We start from the raw sequence: 19,266 nt of genomic DNA, 5'->3' as shown, positions 1-19,266 counted from the left end.
CCCATACAGACTGCAGCTGCCCCTCCCTGTGCTGGAACCCTTGTTTCCTCCACGTCTGTGCAGGTGATCCTGAGGAACTGGTCAGTCCAGGTGGGAGTGGAGCAGAAGCAGTGTGTGTTGTGGTGCAGGGCAGTCAGTCCTGCGCCAGTCGCTTCACTGCAGGCTGAGACAGAGGGCCAGTGTGGTGGTGCTGCTGCTGTGAGGTGTGTGCTGAGGGTAGCGTTGTTGTCCAGACCCCCAGACTCCACACTGCGCTCCAGCAGGTACAGTAGCAGGCAGCAGGTGAGGGCGGGAGAGAGAGACGGCTCCTGAGGGACGGGCAGAGGCCTCCAGGGCAGCGGCTGTGTCCTCTGAGTGGGAGAGCAGACAATACACAAACAATAGGTTGTATGTACTGTTGGCTCATACTGGCTGAAAATAATCATCTCACTGCTCAGGATTTTTCTGGAGCCTCTTTAGTTTTTTTCCTGATTAACTTTGGAGGTACAGCTGCAAATGTAGGACTGTTATTTTTTCCATTATTTTTTGGGAAAGGAAATCCCTGCTCTGTGTATCTTTTCAGTTTCCTCAAGGACTTATATTAAAACATGTCCGAAACATGATGTAAAGTGAACTGTATACATTTCTTCCTGCTGCTGGAGATAAATTCATAGCAGATATCTGCCCTGCAAACTAGGAACAACAGTAAGAACAAGTATTACATACTACCAATTAGTGCATCAGTTGAATATGTCTGAGAAGGTTTGGAGAAGAAGTGGTTGTTTTTGCAACTGTGAGAATGCTTTTTATCAGAGTTTTTATTAACAATTAAATATTTATTTGATATAAACTATTGAATGTTGTTTGTGTTGTCATTTCCTATGTAAAATAATATAATTTGGTTGAGAGAAGCCAGGCCGAGCTGCTGGAGCTGACTGAAGAGAAGCAGAGAGCGGCGGAGAGGCGGGCTGAAGGGCGCATTGAATTGCTGGAGCAGGAGATCACTGAGCTGAAGAGGAGACGCACTGAGCTGGAGCAGCTCTCACACACTGAGGACCACATCCACTTCCCACAGGTCAGCACGGTGACTTTATTCACAGTGACCTTTATTGACCCCTCCATGATGATGAGTGTCTCCTCTATTCTGCTGTAGAGTCTCCCAGCCCTGCGCCCCCCTCTACGTAACAAGGACTGCTCTGACATCACTGTGACCTCTGACCTCTGTCTGGAAATTTACATCTCAGTTGGAGGAGAGACTTAGGGAGGAACTGAACAACCTTTATGGAATTGGTTGGTATTGTATTTTATTTGTACTCTGCAGCAAAGTTACAGACTGTGTTTTATCTGCAGTGAGGGATAACAGGGATCTTGTCTTAGCCTGTGAGGATGAATATATTGCCCCGTTTCCACTGGCCACTTGAGTCCAGGGCGTTTCCACAGTGGCTCAGGTGCACCTCCACCTGTGCCCAAACTAGTTTCAGGAGGCACTGTTTCGTACATCGTACCAGCTGAGTCCCAAACTGGTCTAGGGCATATACATTTACGTCCACTTACGCAGCCAAACACAAAGTCACTGCATTTTAAAACTGTAAGTACAATAATGGCGTCTGCTATCGATGCGAGAGATGTGGTTAACACTTTTCCCAAATACACTATCTTAAAACTATTAAAATCTTAAAAACAGAGGTATTTTTGATGTTATCGATCGGGTGAAGAAGCGAACATTTTAATTATATTGTTAAACCCTCATTACCGCTAACTATATGTATACTACTGCTAGCATAATGGTAATCCTAGTATAGACGCTTTACCGACTGCAGAAATACATCAACATTAACGATTATTACAGCCAATACCTGATCTATTAATTATGGTGTCAGGACAAGGTATTTTTTAAAGGAATCCCATACAAAATTAAAAAATGTATGCCTTGCATGATGTTATTGATGTGTGATTAATTTATTTAGACATTGATTAAGCTTATGTATAGGTTATACAGGAAATAATTAAACACTGAATTTGTGAAAACTGTTTGGGTATGAATCCCAGAGTGTTGTAGCCATATTCGTATATAAACGTATTAACTGTTCTTAAGAAGCTACATATGTAGTCTGTGACTGTATATTTCATGCTGTATATTTCATGATATGCTAAGTGGCTACACAGGACAGATTTAAACACTTTATTTAATAATGCAACACAGTTTAATTCTCCTGCAGATAAATAATAAGGGAAAATATCTAGGATAATTAAGTTAATGTTAATCAGATCATGATACACCTTTATTTTTTAAATGCGCAGCTCAAAAAACATTAACTAGATGAAGCAGATACGTGGAAATTAACACTTATTTTTCTAACAAATACCATATTTTTAAGTGATTTTATAAATATTTTTTAAATATGTCCCGGTTTCTACTTTTGAATATCCTGTCACCCTATAAGACTATCTGTTAGATATCACAAAAATATATCAGTCCAAAGTATATTGCATTTTAATATTTAAGATATTTCAGCCTCCAGTTTCTAGGGCAGCTGCACCTATGAAAATTAAAGCAAAGTTTACGTGTACGGTTACAGCCTGGCCACGCCGAGGTGCACCTACATGTGGTCAGTGGAAACAGGGTATAAGTAACTCTTTAAGGAAACTGTAATTTCCTCTATTGAATTTAGTTATTTTAATCTATGTAAATGTGGTCTTCATTACATCACATTTTTATATTTAATAATGCAATGTTTAATTTAGTCCAACACAATGTTTCTGTAATTGATGGTTGTATGACCAGAGTGTTTTTCTTCCAGAGGTGAAGAGGATCCAGCAGTGTGCAGGAGTGTGATTTCTGTGATTTCTGTTCTTCTGTTCTCATCACTCAGAGAGAGAGAGTGAGTGAGTCACAGTGCCAGGCAGTGAGATGGTATAAACTCAGTGTGACCTCTGACTGTTTTCTTCATGTTTCTTTCCTTTCTGCTCCACAGTGGATGTGATTCTGGACCCCAATACAGCTCATGGGAAACAAGTGAGGTATGGAGACAAAGGACAGGCTCTCCCTGACAATCCAGAGAGATTTGATTATGTTGTCAGAGTCCTGGGAAAGGAGGGTTTCAGTTCAAGGAGACACTACTGGGAGGTGGAGGTGGGGGAGAAGACTGACTGGGATTTAGGAGCTGCCAGAGAGTCCATCAACATTGTGGATTGTGAGGTGGGGCAGGTCTGCTTTTACAATGTGGAGGCCAGGTCTCATACCTGCACTTTCACTGACACCTTCTATGAGACTGACACTCTATCCATACTTCAGCCCCTACCTCAATGAGGGAGGCAAGAACGCAGCCCCACTGATCATCTCTCCTGTAAGTCCCACAGACTGAAGGAGGCAGATCCTCTGTGGGGGGGCAGCAGGAGCAGTAACCAGTGAGAGAAATAACAGTGAGATTCAGATCAGTGCTCTCCAGCCCCAGAGGGAGTCATTCAGGGTGTGAGGGCCGTCAGTCACAGATCAGGTGCTGCTGTCTGTGAGCCCCACACTGGTGTAGAGCAGAGAGGAGCTCTGAGCTGCACACTGTTCAAACCATCAGACCCTCACTTTCTGTGAAATAAATTAGTCAAACTCAAGCACGATGACATGTTTGCTACTGTCAAAGGTCTTTGTTCAAATTAGAACTAAAGTAAAGGTATGGGGTGTATACATATTTGGCTGCCACTCCATTGATCAGTGTTCATCAAACTTTTTTTTCACACACAGACCACTCAGCTGATGCAAATGTTACCACGGACCACTTAGCCAAATTAAATAATTTTCATAGACCACCCAGCCCCCCACTGGGAATTAGACTTCGCAGAGTTGGGGGATGCGGGTGAGGAGACATGGACTACCTGGGGCCACTGGTTGATCCATGGACCACACTTTAAGAACCACTGGTTTATATTTTGCTGCAATTCAAAGTTTTTAGAGTAATAATTCATATTTAATTGGTTAGAGTTCAAAATGTATTACTGTCAGGTGTGTTAGTTTCCATGATATTATCCATCTCTTTTTAATCTAATTAAGTTTTCAATTGGACTGATGATGTACAGCACTATCTCGCTGTGATACTTTTCATCGCCATTTCTTAAAATATATTTTGTATCTTTTCAATTCACAGTCAATACATCATTGTGTGAGCAGACTGCACCCTTGTGTTGGACTGATCAGTTGTGCAGTCCAGTGATCCACTGTCACAGTTCATTAGTGGGATCATTCAGCTGCTCCCTTGACTGATGTTTTCAGATCGCACTGTTGGACAGTGTGCTACACACTATAATCAGCCCTGCTGCTCTGGGACTGAACTGCACCTTCACTGTCACTCCTCGTGTGTCAGGACTGTTCTACTCTATTGTTATTATAGCAACTATTCTGACTGGGCTATTCAACTGTACTGTGTGGGTATATACTATTTCATTTCACTTTAATAACTGTTTTGTGTTATTTCTTAATTCATTTATTACTGAATTGTACTTTTTTACTACACATTTGGTTTGTTTTTGATTGTGATTATTTTGGTATGTATTTAATTGATTGGTTAATTGCACGTGTTTCTGTACCGAGCCACCGGTCCATAATCAGTGGATTAGGACTGTCCCCCACACATCCCAGATCCTTGTTAGCTGCAGACTGGACACAGAGAGAGAGAGAGAGACCGGCAGCAGCCTGGCAGTGGGCCAAGTGGAGGGAGGGGGCAAATTCCTCACCCTGGGCTAGGAAGGGATCAGACTGAGGTGGGATCACATTCACGCCCCCATATAGTCCACTGTGTTGAGTGATCAGGACTCAGGTGGCTGCTGCCCCCTGTATCCCCCTCCACAACCCACTTGGAGATCAGTAACCCGCCTACTGACCGGCTTGTGTGTCCAACTGCGACGAGAGCGGGAGGGAGATTCGTGTTGCAATAGAAACGCGCGGCTGCAATGGGCCGTTTCGCCTGTAGGAACGCAGTGAGAGCCTGACTGTCATCCAGCTGGCCTGGCTAAAGGGGTTCTTTCTCCTTTTCCCATTCACTGTTGATGGCTTTGAGAGAGAGAGAGAAACCTAAAGTGTTACAGTAAAGAAGAGACAGTGTTTTGTGTGTTGTGTAAGGGGTAAGTGCTGTTGTGAATGAACGTATAAGCCTGCTTATGAAACTAAGCCAACCATGGCTCACTTGCATAGCCTCTGCAGGTCTGGTGCAGCTCCTTGTACTTGAGTATTCACTCCTGTAATGGTTACCCCCATGTGGGTCTTGTGTTGAAGATAAACTTGTATTCTAATTTGTGAATGGGTTTGGAAAGTTGTGACAGTCTGTAACGCGCACAGTTAGTGAAGCATCATGCAGCTGTATATTCAATGCTCTGTCCCTTTAAAGATAGAGTCTTCAACACTGAACAGGAGGCTGCCATTGTAGATAAACTGGTTTCAAACAACTCAGTAGGTTAGAGGGAGATGCAGATATTCAAGAAAATCAAGTATTTCAGAATGTACAGAGTGTCAGTCTGGGAACCACTGACCAGGTCTTGAATCGACACCAGCTAAGGATGAAACAGCTGTACAGGTACCTTTGACAGGAACAGGTCTGTTCAGGTCAGGGCTCATCACAGTAATGGATTCCCTTAAAATATTTTGTAGCAGACAGTTACAATGGCTACCCATGTTCATTTTATGTTGCTCTTGAGGCAAACATGTTGCCACATGTATTCATGTATGTGGATGAAGCGATTCAATTTGCCCAGAGTGAGCAGACGTGGGAGGAGCCTCATCGGTCACAGAGCCACAGTCAGTGTTCAGGCCAGAGAGGTGGGAGTATTGCCATGTGTGCAGCATCTCAAGAGAAGATGTTCTTTACTGTTGGCCCATACAATACAGCACACCTAATCACACTCCTCGATCTCTCGTACAATATCATTGTACACCCTGAAGAGAGAGCTGGTGAGGCCTGATACGCCAAACTTTTTAACAAGAAACTATTTTGTGGTTTTTATGTTTTTTTTTTTTTTTGTCTTAACCAGCTTGGTTCTGAGTATCTTTAGAGGACTTGATTAATATTTACTGTATTATTTAAACCTTCATTCGATATATCAAGAACATCACTAACTGAATATAGTTGTCACAATCCCTGTCTAAATGCACCTTCACATATCCCCACCAGAGGTCACCATTGCTCTCTCCTTACCAGTCACTTCTCCCAGCTCCCTTCAGTCAATCATTCAATCAACATTTCTGAACACCTTGTGCACTTGTCACTCACCCTGTGCTCCCATTCGCCCTGCACCTCCCAACTTGGTTTTCTGCTTCCCTCTGCTCCTCATACAAACCCCTCACTGACTCTCTCTCACTGTGAAGTTTTGTCAGTGTTAACTACATCTGCAAGCAGTTGCTCCCTGTGCCTTGGTAAATCCTTGACCCCCTGCTTTACCTCCTGACCCTGGATCACTGGGTTTTAGACGTACAAACCAATCAACACAGTCAATGAACCACTTATCCACGACTTTAAGAAAATAAGTGGCAGTTCCCGGACTGAGAAAGCCAGGGAATTCCCCCAAAACATTGTCGGCGGGCAATGACATGAAACCCAGAACCAGATTAAAACACAGATGAAGGGCACGCTGTTTGTTGTGTGTGAATTTAAATACAATTTTTTCCTATTAGTTTTCTGAGGCAGCCAATGGGTTTTAACTTGCTGTGTGTTAGGTGAGTTTCCTGCCTGAACTATCGTTTTGCTTAATAACGCAAATGTTTTTTTTTGGCATTTGGAGCCAAAACCACTTAGGGTTTGAAAAAGGCACAAACATGCTGAGCATAACAATATTATAATAGCTCCTACCTTTAATTAAGTTTTTAAATCAAATAACAGATTTCAGCAGCTTTAAAACATATTCAGGAGAATTTACAATTCATTGAATATTGTAAATGATAATAAATCACAAAGGTTGTATAACACTTATTATGTTCATTCAGTAGGGTATACTATGGAATGTTTTAGCATACCAGGACAATGTTTAAATCAAAGAGTAGGATAAAAGGTTTGGAGATAATTAGATACACCTCTACCCCGATATAACGCAGTCCTCAGTATCCCAAACAATCTTACTGTGTTATAGGTGAAAGTGTTATATCAAACTTGCATTTCCATTATTAATAGACAGCACAAAAAATAAAAAAATGTTGGAACACAGTGAATGCAGTAAATAAGTCTTTCTTTAACAACTATTTAATAAGCTTACTTAAAATATTAACAACATAGTGTATTATCAACACAGGTACTAAACATGTTTGCTAGGTTTCATCATACATAAATAATTTGGTCTGTGTGTAATGCTTATGAAAATGCAAAATGCACATAAAATATCAGAAAATGCTGAAATTACATATCCTTACAAATTGTTGTAAACAATCATTTTGGTATTTTAGCTATTAGGAGCATGGGCCACTTTGTCAGCCAACTATGTTATATGTAGATTAAGTAATATGAGCTGTTAACTAGCATGTTAAATATTTTGGAAACATTTTGGAGAGCAGTTTTTACTTATAGAAAAGGTTCAAATGAAGATAAAGGTAAAGTTAAATTGTATAACTTTAAGACTTGCAGACAAGACTTTTTAATGGAATGCAATTGGAGTAAAATTTGCTTTACCACATTATATATGAATTCACATTAAATCGGATCATGTTTTATAGGGGTAGAGGTGTATTTAAAAACATCACCAGTCCCCTGTGAAAAACACATTCCTGGATTAGGCTGTGCTAATACAGAATCCACCCTGGGTTGGAGGGTTATTTTAATATAGTTTTTTTTGTATAGTAATAACTGTGGCAATAAACATAAGAACAGATTCAAGTTTGTAAAAACTCCAAGGTTTGAGCTTTTAGGTAGCTTGTATTGTCTATGTTTCAATCTATTGCCAAATAAACATTTACATGTGAAACTTCATGTAAAAATAATCAAAACAGCCTGTATTTACCTTTTAAATGACTATTGCTGAACTGAATATTTCCTTTGCAGAAATCATAAAGCCTTAACACAGAATTGTTAAATATTTGCCACACTTTTCACAAGGGAAAATTTACAGGGTTTTAAAAAAAAAGTTTTTTTTTGCCATGATGTAGTGACACTATGATTTTATGGCTAGATGCAACAGTAAATATGTTAAAAACCATAAGTAAACAATATTTTTTCATCACAGAGAAAAATATTCTTTCATATTCTATTTCCACATAGGTTTTAGAGCTTTTTCTGTAGTTAACTTGCTTAAGTCTTTTGATTGGACCACTGACTTTTCAGAAAAGCTGCTGCCTTTGCTCGGGTCTCTCTTATGAGGCGGCATCTCACTGCCATTCCAGTTCTTGCTGGAGACTTTGACACTCTGCGCTCTCTTTAATGTGCCCTGGACGATATCCTCATCCTTTGGAGGGAACACACTGTTACTAGGGTTGGCTTTCACGGTTTGCTTCTTGGAGCCAGTTCTGGTTGGAGTGGCACTGTTAGAAGGCGATGAGGGGTATGAACTAGTGGTCAGGTCTTTTTTCATCCTCCTAGAGGAAGAGGCAACTGTTCCACGGGCAAAACTGGGAGTGCCAGACAAGGGCTTGCTGCTATGAGTGGGAGTCTGGCAGCTGCTCCCTTCAGCTGCTCCTTGTGCCTGAGCCAGGGCTCGCATAGTGGAACGGCACATCTTCTCCTCTGGCTTGGGCTTAGGAATGTTACGTACGGGTTTGGCACTGGGCTTCCTGATTGAGTGGGTGCGTGGGTTTTGTTCTCTAAGCCAATTGTTACTAGTACTGGATGGTGTGCCCTTGTGAACTTTTTGGTTCTCTGCAGGAACGTTAGAGCTTTGAGAGGTACTTGTGTGGTATTCAGTCTTTCTCCCTGGATTGCTCTGATCCTGGTGTGGATGCCTCAGTTCTTTATTTTTCTTTTCATAGGCTGATGACTCTGTTGTCTTTACAGAGTTGCCAGACCTGCTCTGTCTGGATATAGGCATCACTTTTCGCATTTTTTGATTTTCTGTGGCAGGTAATGTTCTTACACCATGGGCAGTTCCACTATTTCGAGTACCTGGTATTTTTGAAGATTGCTTCGATTTCCTAGGCCCAGTTTTTTTACTGTTGACCTGTACCATTTTCTCATTTTTCTTTTGTTTTGTTGTCCCACAGCTATCACAAGCTTTCTCCTCTGTGGTGGCAGACTGAGTAACAGAAACCGACTCCTCATTAGTGGATTCTGATTCCAAATTAGAAGAAATTGAACTTGGGTCTTTGAGATTGTCCATACTAGTATGCACATTTTGGTTTCCAAAGTTATTGTCTTCCTTAAAAACAGGAAGGTTGTCATGGATTTGAGAGTAGTCCAAGGATGTAGAATGGTCAGTCTCTGTACAATCCATTATGTAAAGTATAGGTTTCTTGTTTGTTGCAGAGTCATCTAAAGGAAGATGTATATCACACGTTGAGGAAATAGTGCTAATGTCCCCTTCCTCTTCATTTTGAGAAGAGATTGTAAACTGTAAAGATTCCATTTTACAATCAGATTCTGTTCTGGAATCATTTTCTGTTTTGGAGCTCTTAGAAGAGGGAGGGGTATCCATATCTAAAATTTCAGGACTTTTTAGGGTATCTTTTTCCATCTTCAAATTATCCAAACAAACATCTCCCTGGTTCACTAAGTACATACTGTTATTATTAATAGGAGTAATGAGACTGAATACCTGAAGTCCAGGGACCAACGTGTGCCTTGACACACTGACATTCATTTGCTCATGACTGGTACCGTTAGTCTTTTCAAAAACATTTTTGTAGTGGTTATTATTATTTATCCCACCACTTTCTGAAACAACAGTAGTATTGCCATTAATGACATGTGGATCTTCCATTATATTCAAACCAATTTTAAACTCAACCACAGGAGTTTGTGAAAAATCTTCCTGGTCTGCATTCAATGTGACACTGTCTTTCCTGTCTAAGTTGTGGCATTTCACACCAAGTTCCTGATTGTCATTTGGGGAATCCATCCATGGGTTGGTTTTCCTGGAGTGGCACCTAGAGATCCTGGGAAGGCTGTTAAACTTGGTGGAGTCCTCTGACCTCAAGCCCCCAAGGAAGCTGCAGAGCTCTCGGTCAGCCATGGCAGCCACTGAGTGCCTGGAGCGCTTTACACTGGAAGAGCGGGTCAGGGGGCTGTGGGGTTTGTGCTGAAAGAAGTCCAGGAGGCCCTCCTTGGTTAGCATCTCCACATCATTCTCACTGCTACTACGACCAAAACCCCTGCCTTGATCCCCACCTGCCCAAGAATGCCTCTTCTCCTCCAGTTCCCGAAGCCGCTTCTGCCTGGCAGCCTCCTTCAGGTCCCTCTCAAGATTATCCTGCAAGGCAAAAAGCACAGGGAAAAGCAAAAAGTAATTTTAAGAGATATAACTGAGCTGGGTATCATGTAAAGACATTTAAAAATCCAGTGGTTGACTGATATTCTGTGATAGAGATGTTTGTCATAGCATGTCTCTGTGTCAGCTTGAGAGCTCATATTCACCAACCAATTCTTAAACATAGTCTCTGATTCCATTCCAAGAGTAATCTCTGACCGTTTTTTTTTCTTGTGGTGGAAAAAAACAAATCAATTAAAACTAAATACCTGAAGTCTTCATTAGATAGAGTGGTGAGAGAAAGTTTGTAAACCCTTTATCTGTGTACCTGCATTAATTTGACCTACAATGTGATCTGATCATCTAAGTCAGTGGTGGGCAACCCGTGGGCTGCAATATTTCCAAAGTACTTTCCGAAGTACGCACTTCGAGTGGGGAGGGACGCTGTCAATATTGGGGGGGACGCATCTCCTATGCCTATGGAGCCAGGCATACATTATTGGGGTGTCAATTTAACATTCTCTCAACTAAACCTACACCTATGTAATGGTTTAACAAAAATAATGTTCTTCTATAATTGCTACTATACAGTGAGGGAAATAAGTATTTGATCCCCTGCTGATTTTGTATGTTTACCCACTGACAAAGAAATGATCAGTCTATAATTTTAATGGTAGGTGTATTTTAACAGTGAGAGACAGAATAACAACAGAAAAATCCAGAAAAACACATTTCAAAAAAGTTATAAATTCATTTGCATGTTAATGAGGGAAATAAGTATTTGACCCCTTCGACTTAGTACTTGGTGGCAAGATCCTTGTTGGCAATCACAGAGGTCAGACGTTTCTTGTAGTTGGCCACCAGGTTTGCACACATCTCAGGAGGGATTTTGTCCCACTCCTCTTTGCAGATCCTCTCCAAGTCATTAAGGTTTCGAGGCTGACGTTTGGCAACTCGAACCTTCAGCTCCCTGCACAGATTTTGTGTAGGTCTACAATCTTGTCCCTGACATCCTTGGACAGCTCTTTGGTCTTGGTCATGGTGGAGAGTTTGGAATCTGATTGATTGATTGCTTCTGTGGACAGGTGTCTTTTATACAGGTAACGAGCTGAGATTAGGAGCAGTCCCTTTAAGAGAGTGCTCCTAATCTCAGCTCGTTACCTGTATAAAAGACACCTGGGAGCCAGAAATCTTGCTGATTGATAGGGGATCAAATACTTATTTCCCTCATTAACATGCAAATCAATGTATAACTTTTTTGAAATGCGTTTTTCTGGATTTTTGTTGTCGTTATTCTGTCTCTCACTGTTAAAATACACACACCTTTAAAATTATAGACTGATCATTTCTTTGTCAGTGGGCAAACGTACAAAATCAGGAGGGGATCAAATACTTTTTTCCCTCACTGTAACTGATGTTTATCCTGGGGCAACAGAAAACGATAGGCCTACTAATCTCAGAGATCAGTATTCTCATGAAAAACACCGTACCCAGTAGGATTTGCATTTCCCCTTCTACACAGGGAAGCAAGAACAAGTCGTTAAAATGTAGATACAATACATTGGGAGATTAAATACAGTCGGCTACATTCATCCATCGTGGATGATACAGCATTTTGTGCTTATTGATTGTGTTTTAAATCGCAATGCTGGATTTGAAGGAGCTTACTTCCCTGATTGTTAAAACAGAACTGGTGACATGAAGGACATCTCAGCATAATACATGTCAGCCTCACAATGATACCAAAAAAGTAAATTTTCTGTTTGTAGTCTTGGGTCAAGAAAAGGACAGTGAATGGTGTTGTTGTGGTGTCAGGTAGTGTTTGTTTAGTCTGCAGATGTTTTCAATTTATTTGTATTATTGTCTAGTATAACTGCTTGGAAGTCCTCAGTTATAGTTATAGTTATAGAACCTCACATATAGGACTTGTATCGGTGCCGCCCACTTTCACCTGTCACATCCTTAGTTTTTAGAGGCATGGTTTATATTAAAAAATACACTTTAGACTTTAATACCATATTTATAGTAGAATTAAACTGTAATTATTTTATAAATTTTACATTCTTGATTATTAAATAAAGAAGCGTATATTTATTGATAAGAGATTTAGATTAATTCAAGACAGCGGACATGATAATAAATAAACTTCTTTTGAAAGGGGTAAAGTCACAATTCAGTTGTTTCTGTATTGCATATATCCAAGTTAAGTCAAAATCTAACCCTGTAAGTATATAACACCTTTTTTTTTTTTTAAGTGAGTGACCAGTCTATTACTACAGTGTATGTACCATAGAACCATGTAAAGTAACACACTCACCATGGATTTAATTAGTTAATTAGTAGTTAAAAAAATCAGACTGGATGTGATCTGGTTGCCAGACTTGGATCACTTAGTTATTATTGGACACCAAACAAGCACGATGGATCGAATGGCCTCCTCTCGTTTGTAAACTGTGTTCTTATGTTCTAGTGGGTGGTCAGCATTTGGCCTTTACCCAAGGCCCAGTATACAAAGTGGAAGTGAAAACTATACATTGTTAAACACACAACAACATAAATAAATTACAATAAACATAATAAATGTATGGCATGCACTGTTTTTGCACCGGTTGAGTGCACTATACAGCTGATTGTTTTCCTTACAAAGAATAAATATGTGCCTGCAAAAGCGGTCTGAAAAATATTATTCACTTGTAATTATTATTATTATTATTATTATTATTATTATTATTATTATTATTATTTATTTATTTATTTTAATTTCTTGGCAGACGCCCTTATCCATGGTGACTTACAACATAAGTTAATTAACTAACTAATTAATACTAGTGATAGTGATAGAACATTTTGTATTTTGCACCACTTTAAGTAAAGATGGCAGATTATTTGATGCATGCAATACAGAAGTGTCATTCAAAAACACAAAAGAAAACCTACTCCAGAGAGTGTACCTTAACAGCCTTTTTGAACCTGAGGCAGAAATCCTGGAATATTCTAAAGCACTCATCCAGTTTAAAGGATTCTTTGTCTTCACAGAAGAAATCAATTAAACAGTTTCCCTCCTTCCGCAGCTGTAGGAGGTGCTTCTTCAGATCTTGGAGGGTCCTCACTGAACTCTGCAGACAAAGCAATCACACTACATTCAGCAAACCTTAAAACACCTGGCTGCAAAAAAGCTACTTTTCAGTCAACTTTCCATAAACGGTCACATCTCTGTAGTAAACTTTGTGCCTCAATCATTTCAAAAAATAAATAAATTAATGTTTAAATAAATACTGAAATGTATACATTTAATCATTTATGTATTTAACGATTTCAACATTTATTTATTTAATCTTTTCATTGTCAACCGACCATTCAATAATTGACCATGAAATTGGTATGTAGGTTTTGTCCCTCCCTGCCAGGGAAGCAGATTCAAACAGATATATGAGCTCCTGATGTAAGCCCTCTGTAAATCAGTACAGTGTGAAGCCTCTCCTGTTAGAGACTCGGTCCTTTGGTAGTGGGCTCACCACCCTACTGGGTGCAGCTACAGAGCGGTGGTGATGCACTGACTGAATCCCGAGTGAGGAGCTCTGGCCCGCACCGGTTACATGTGCTTTAAACATAACTATTACTTTTCAAAATGTGTATGTTTACATTTGTGCACTTACTAATGCTACCAATAGAAGATTTATGTATTTTCTCTTGGCTGATTTTGGCTTGTAAACTTTCTTATGTTGTTAATTAAATTCTGTAGATATTTGTATTTTAGTCATTTCTGGAGGCTACTTTCAGTATTAGTTTCTTAAAGTATTATGGTCTGTTGTTTCATACCAACTACTCAGGATGCTACAAAGATCTACCAAAGTCATGTTACCCTGTCTCTCTTAGTTTCATTGTATCTTGGATTGTATACAGCTATTGTCTTTTGGTTACTTCAATCAACTACTGTCTTTAGAATTATTCAAGCAGCTGTTGCCTTTAGGTTAATTCATTCAGGTACTGCCTTCTAGGATATTCAATCAGCTAAAACAGTTAAACAGTATAAAGGTTGTGTGTTTTGGGGCACAGGTATTTGGTTCAGGATTTAAAACAAGAAGACAAGAAGAATGTTGGCCAACACCAATCAACACATCTAACACTTCAAGTACAGTAATTATTTTACGAAATAACAGTTACAGTTTTACAGTTTTATTTTACAAAACTAATGAAATTAATGATCATCCAGTTTGAAGGGATTCTGTGGAGACTAATGAAGAATTTTGCAAACCTAAGAAGTTGTCCTTTGAAGGTAACAAGACTCAATCAAGCATAGCATGTCTCTGAAACAGCAATACTAATGATCCGGTTGTGAAAGGTGCTGACCTGTAGAAAGTGTTCCAGCTGTTGCAGGAGCTCTGTGTCCTGCTGGATCTTTTCTTCTACTGAGCTACTTCTAGTGTACAAGGACTGGAACTCTGCTTCAATATTTTCCATTGAGATTCTGCAAGAATAATTTGTTTAAACATACGTGTTGAGTTGAACTGAACAGAATATGTGCATCATATGTGCATACCTATATACAATTTAATCCAGTGCCATGCTTCTACATACATTTTTTGTTATCCAGAAAATACTTTACAGAGAAGTGATTTGAAGCATAGCAAAAATTACGTTATAAAGGATGTCTATATGTGTGAGTGCAAAAGGGGGTGCACTCCACATACAACTGCAAACTGTCTAAAATTGTAAAAAACGGATACTTATGAGCTGAACCAAAGATCAACTGACTGTATTTTAGGCGTATGTGGAAGAATAAGGTTTTGTGTAAAAGCTTTACCTGACTGCACTTTGAACATGTTGCAACTTTTCAGGAAATTTTAACAGGGTCTCATCCTTCTTCTGGGCTTCCTGTTTAAAGAGAAATAATAAAACATTACTAAGTAAAAAGTAATTAAATACAGAATTAAGGTACTAAATTTACATATCTAAGAATATATGTTAAGAGTGTAAATAGAATGTTCAGAGAAACATACAGGCAATAAAACCTTTGGAAAGAACCTTTGTATAGTATCTTAAATTAATATTTATAGTTCAAATTATATTGCCTTTTCTTTCTTCTGAATGCATTTTGTTAAATATATGGAATGAAAATGGAATTCAACTTTTAAATATAAAAGTTCGTGATAACAATAGCTTTTCTTCTAGTCTTTCTCCAAACCTCTCTCAAGCTGGAAAATAAAAATCAAGTTTATTTTAAATGTGGGGTACACAGGGTACATCTGAATAAAATACTTAAGGATTTATAGAACAGAAAGAGGAGCCTTATCGTCTTCTTTAGAGACTCTTTCTGATAACCAGTTTCCACCCAGTTCTTCAGCATTATCATCCAGCTGTTTCTCAAATACTGCATTACATACCAATGCAACAAAGTGCAACAGGTTCATCCCTGGTTTGTTGGCTTTTGTATCCGCAAGTTTCAGTAAGGATGACAGCTTGAAGCCTACTGCATTGCCAGCGTATCCTCCCTAAACAGACACATAGGGTAAATTACAAATACTCTCTCACACACACAAACTTGCTCTATAATGGCCATTACCTATGTAAATCACAACTTACTGCATTCATGAGGTTTCCAGCCTGAAGAACTAAGTGGAGAATAGCATGAAGCTCTTCACATGTCATCAGTTCTGCAGGGAATTATACATTATTAGGCAATACAAGAATCAACAGTGATCTAATTCATTATTACTAATAATACTAATATTAATGTATTCTACAAAGTACAACATTTCACATCTACAAAAACTTCCTATACTCATTAGCGACGACTCTGCAAAATGATGAACAACGAGTCGACGAATTGCGAGGATATTGAACATCTCATTACTCCTTCAAGGAAGATGTTATGAATAATGTTACTGTGGAGCATAGATAAAGTTTCAGACTTAAAATCCCAACTTTAAAAGAAGCATTTGAAATACACTTTTTAGATTCAAATACATATTTAAAAGAACTATGTGTAAGTGACTCAGCTGCCATGTTGTTGTTTTACAAATGTGTGGTTTGAATTATGTTTTGTGTGGAGACTTTGTCCGGCTTCGCATTGGAGTTTCAATATTTCATTGTTTGTTGTAAAACCATTCTTAAATGGGACCCAATCACATTATAATATTGTTGGAGCTCAAAAAAGCATCCATCTTATCATAACAATACTAAAACACAATAGCCTACAATGAAATAAATAATTAATTTAATAGGAAAATAACCCCAAACATATTTTCCTGTTTAACAAGCTATGAGGAGTCACACTTAGAATAGTACTTTCTTCTCGCAACACAGCTCAGGGAATGACTGTAATTACACATCTCAATTAGTTTATTGGACAGGAAGCATATATGTTTGCTATATTGAATAACATGTTGAATAATAAGTAGTAGCCCCATGTAGTTTTTAAACTGTTCACAACTTGATGTTTTGGAAAATGTGAGTTGATGCGCCAGAGTTGACTGCAGCCACACCAGCATCTTCAGATATGTTCATTCAAAGACAGATGTTATGGAATTGTGTTGATGCTACAGCTGTGAACTACCAGACAGACACCTATTCCAATGTCTCTCACCACAAATTGATTTAGTTCCTATTGCAGCTGCAGGTTATTAAAAATAAAAAGCCGGTGTTGACGATAAATAATTTGTATAGGCAGTATACTGTTTACCGTTACAGCCCTAGTGAAAACACATACAGAAAATGACTAAAGAACTCCACAACATTGTATTACCAAGAAAAAATGTAGCTAAATTAAAATGTCTAGACATTTCTATCATTGAAAACTAACATAGAAACCACACTACCCCGCTCCAAAAACTTGTTTTACATGATAGATAAGTACAGAGAGTGTAGTATATGTAATAAATACAAAATAAAATGCTTGTTTTCAAGTCCCATACACTACCAGTCAAAACACCTAAATTGTTCCAGTTTTTATTGAAATTTACACAGTTTAATGTCTCAACGTACTCTGAAATTACAGCATAGAACAAAATAAAACAATTGGAGATAAAGAAATCATGGAATCATTTTGTTTAACAAAATGTAATTCCTTAAGCTGACAAACCCCTCTGTACCCTTAAAAGGGCACCAAATCCGTGTTCTTCTATTTGATCCCATGTATACTCTTCACTGCTGTGTTGTTTCCCAAGTGTTTGGTATCGCATGAAAGCTGAGACAGCTTTTTAAAGATTCGAAGCATTCTCTGATGTGAATAATTTGTTTTTTATATTCCCCCTTCATTTACTACCCCCCTGCCCCCCACCCCCCAAACCAAGGGGATACTTGGTCTGAGTGTGAACACAAAATTTCTGAAAATATTGACAATTATGACATATTCTGGAACCAGACAGTCTACTGATCAAAACAAGACCATCTACGTTTTGGTAGAAGCAACACACACCTGGAGAGATCTGGATCTGAACTTCTCTAAGTTTGATAGAACATCAAATAATATAGACTTGATTAATCTTTAGGTTTTTCTGAAGAAAACAAGCCAATTTGCAAAGAAATCCGATCAAAACTGAGTGATCTGTGACCATCTGAATGAGACCCCCCGGAGCAGACTGTGCGTTTACCCCCCGGGCTCTGAATGACGGTGGCGACCTGGAAACTGTAAATCAGATGTGTTTGACAATGAAATGCACTGATAGCAAAGAGAATGAGCTTTGAAACGATGTGCGCATTGTAGGAATACAGTGTGACGTCTATGCACAACTGTGCGTAACACTGCCAGATAATGCTTAAGAGGGTGTAGTAACACAGTATATAACTCTGAAATGTACATTGTGTTTCAGTTTTTTGTAACCTAGATTTTTTTTTAACCTTTGGCAATTTACCATTTACCTTTGTACCATTTCAGGTTATTCACTGGACTTCAACTGCTTAAATTTCAATAAAAACTGGAAAAATGGGGGTGTTCTAAAACTTTTGATAATGTAGTGTATATTTCACTACAAATATGATAAAAAAATTAGGTTTACATGAATTTAACTTCATTTCTACATATTAAAGAAATTACCATAATTTGCAAAGAAAAACCCTGTCTGAAACTGGAAATTCATCTACGATTGATTACATTTATAACTTCCTATTAAAGGAGTCTGCTCACATATTATTGAATGGTGAGCTGATTTTCAGAAAGTTGAGACAGAGGGCTGAGAATGGTGTCTGAATGTCTGGGATCAACATCCAGACAATTTAGCACCACTATAGGAGCCTAGGAGTCAGACATGAGTTGCACATGATGTGAGCAGGCGATCGGTGCTAATTACCTTCTATAGCCATACGAATAACTTCAATTTCAACATTCACAGCAGAGCAGGATGGAAAGAATTCTTCCTTAAGAACCATGGCTTCAACACGAACATCAAATCTAAATAAAATATTATTATTATTATTATGAATACAGGATGAAATATGAAGATCTCATTTACAAGCAACATTAAATTCCAATACTTTCTTACCTTGGCAGCTGTATTAAACAATACACAAAATAATCCACTGGTGTCAGTTTACTTGCATCTCCCTTGAATGCTTTGAATTTCTTCACCTGCAGAGCAATTACAAAAGTCAATATGGTCAGACACTTTCTAGGCTGCTTTCTAAATATGTGACAGTTACAATCAGAAATGCACATCAAAGAAAACGATATTTCAATGCCACACACACAAAAAACTAAACAATCAGGAGGCACCTGCTTCCATCAAGAGATTATATAATTTGGTACTGATGTTTGTATAGTCTTTTTTTAATTCCAGCTTTAAACTGTCAGAAGGACATACATTATAGTTAGGGCCCTGCATTTTGTGTGACCAGTTTTTGTAGGCCCTAGTTATAGAGGCCAACAATCACTTTGAAGGAGCTACAGAGTTCAGTGGCTGGGAGTGGAGTAATGGTGCACCAGTCAAC

The 19,266-nt window shown here is 38.8% G+C and overlaps 1 protein-coding gene and 1 long non-coding RNA gene across 5 annotated transcripts in view; one reads left to right on the top strand and one right to left on the bottom strand.

The window, feature by feature from the left end:
• Nucleotides 1-92: 92 nt before the first annotated feature.
• LOC136764426 (uncharacterized) lies at nucleotides 93-6,816 on the top strand. Of its 4 annotated transcripts, none has more exons than XR_010821190.1 (6): nucleotides 93-263; nucleotides 892-1,054; nucleotides 1,133-1,269; nucleotides 2,781-2,861; nucleotides 2,955-3,178; nucleotides 4,119-6,816. It is a non-coding gene; the product is annotated as an uncharacterized LOC136764426 (long non-coding RNA). The 4 variants fall into 4 exon arrangements; XR_010821191.1 differs by having other exon boundaries at nucleotides 98-263; nucleotides 2,955-3,000; XR_010821188.1 differs by having other exon boundaries at nucleotides 99-263; nucleotides 2,955-6,816.
• Nucleotides 6,790-19,266, bottom strand: part of fhdc1 (FH2 domain containing 1) — a 48,338-nt gene continuing 35,861 nt past the window's right edge. The window contains exons 5-12 of the mRNA XM_066718472.1: nucleotides 18,822-18,907; nucleotides 18,630-18,730; nucleotides 15,925-15,995; nucleotides 15,726-15,833; nucleotides 15,146-15,216; nucleotides 14,692-14,809; nucleotides 13,293-13,457; nucleotides 6,790-10,344 (exon numbers count right to left, since the gene is read on the bottom strand). Coding sequence (XP_066574569.1) covers nucleotides 8,191-10,344; nucleotides 13,293-13,457; nucleotides 14,692-14,809; nucleotides 15,146-15,216; nucleotides 15,726-15,833; nucleotides 15,925-15,995; nucleotides 18,630-18,730; nucleotides 18,822-18,907 — 2,874 coding nt within the window. The 3' untranslated portion in view covers nucleotides 6,790-8,190. The remainder of the gene's footprint in view (nucleotides 10,345-13,292; nucleotides 13,458-14,691; nucleotides 14,810-15,145; nucleotides 15,217-15,725; nucleotides 15,834-15,924; nucleotides 15,996-18,629; nucleotides 18,731-18,821; nucleotides 18,908-19,266) is intronic.

This window comes from Amia ocellicauda, chromosome 12 (genome assembly GCF_036373705.1).
Source record: "Amia ocellicauda isolate fAmiCal2 chromosome 12, fAmiCal2.hap1, whole genome shotgun sequence".
Taxonomy (NCBI): domain Eukaryota; kingdom Metazoa; phylum Chordata; class Actinopteri; order Amiiformes; family Amiidae; genus Amia; species Amia ocellicauda.
Note: the sequence above shows the minus strand (reverse complement) of the source record. Positions and strands in the feature narration are given on the sequence as shown.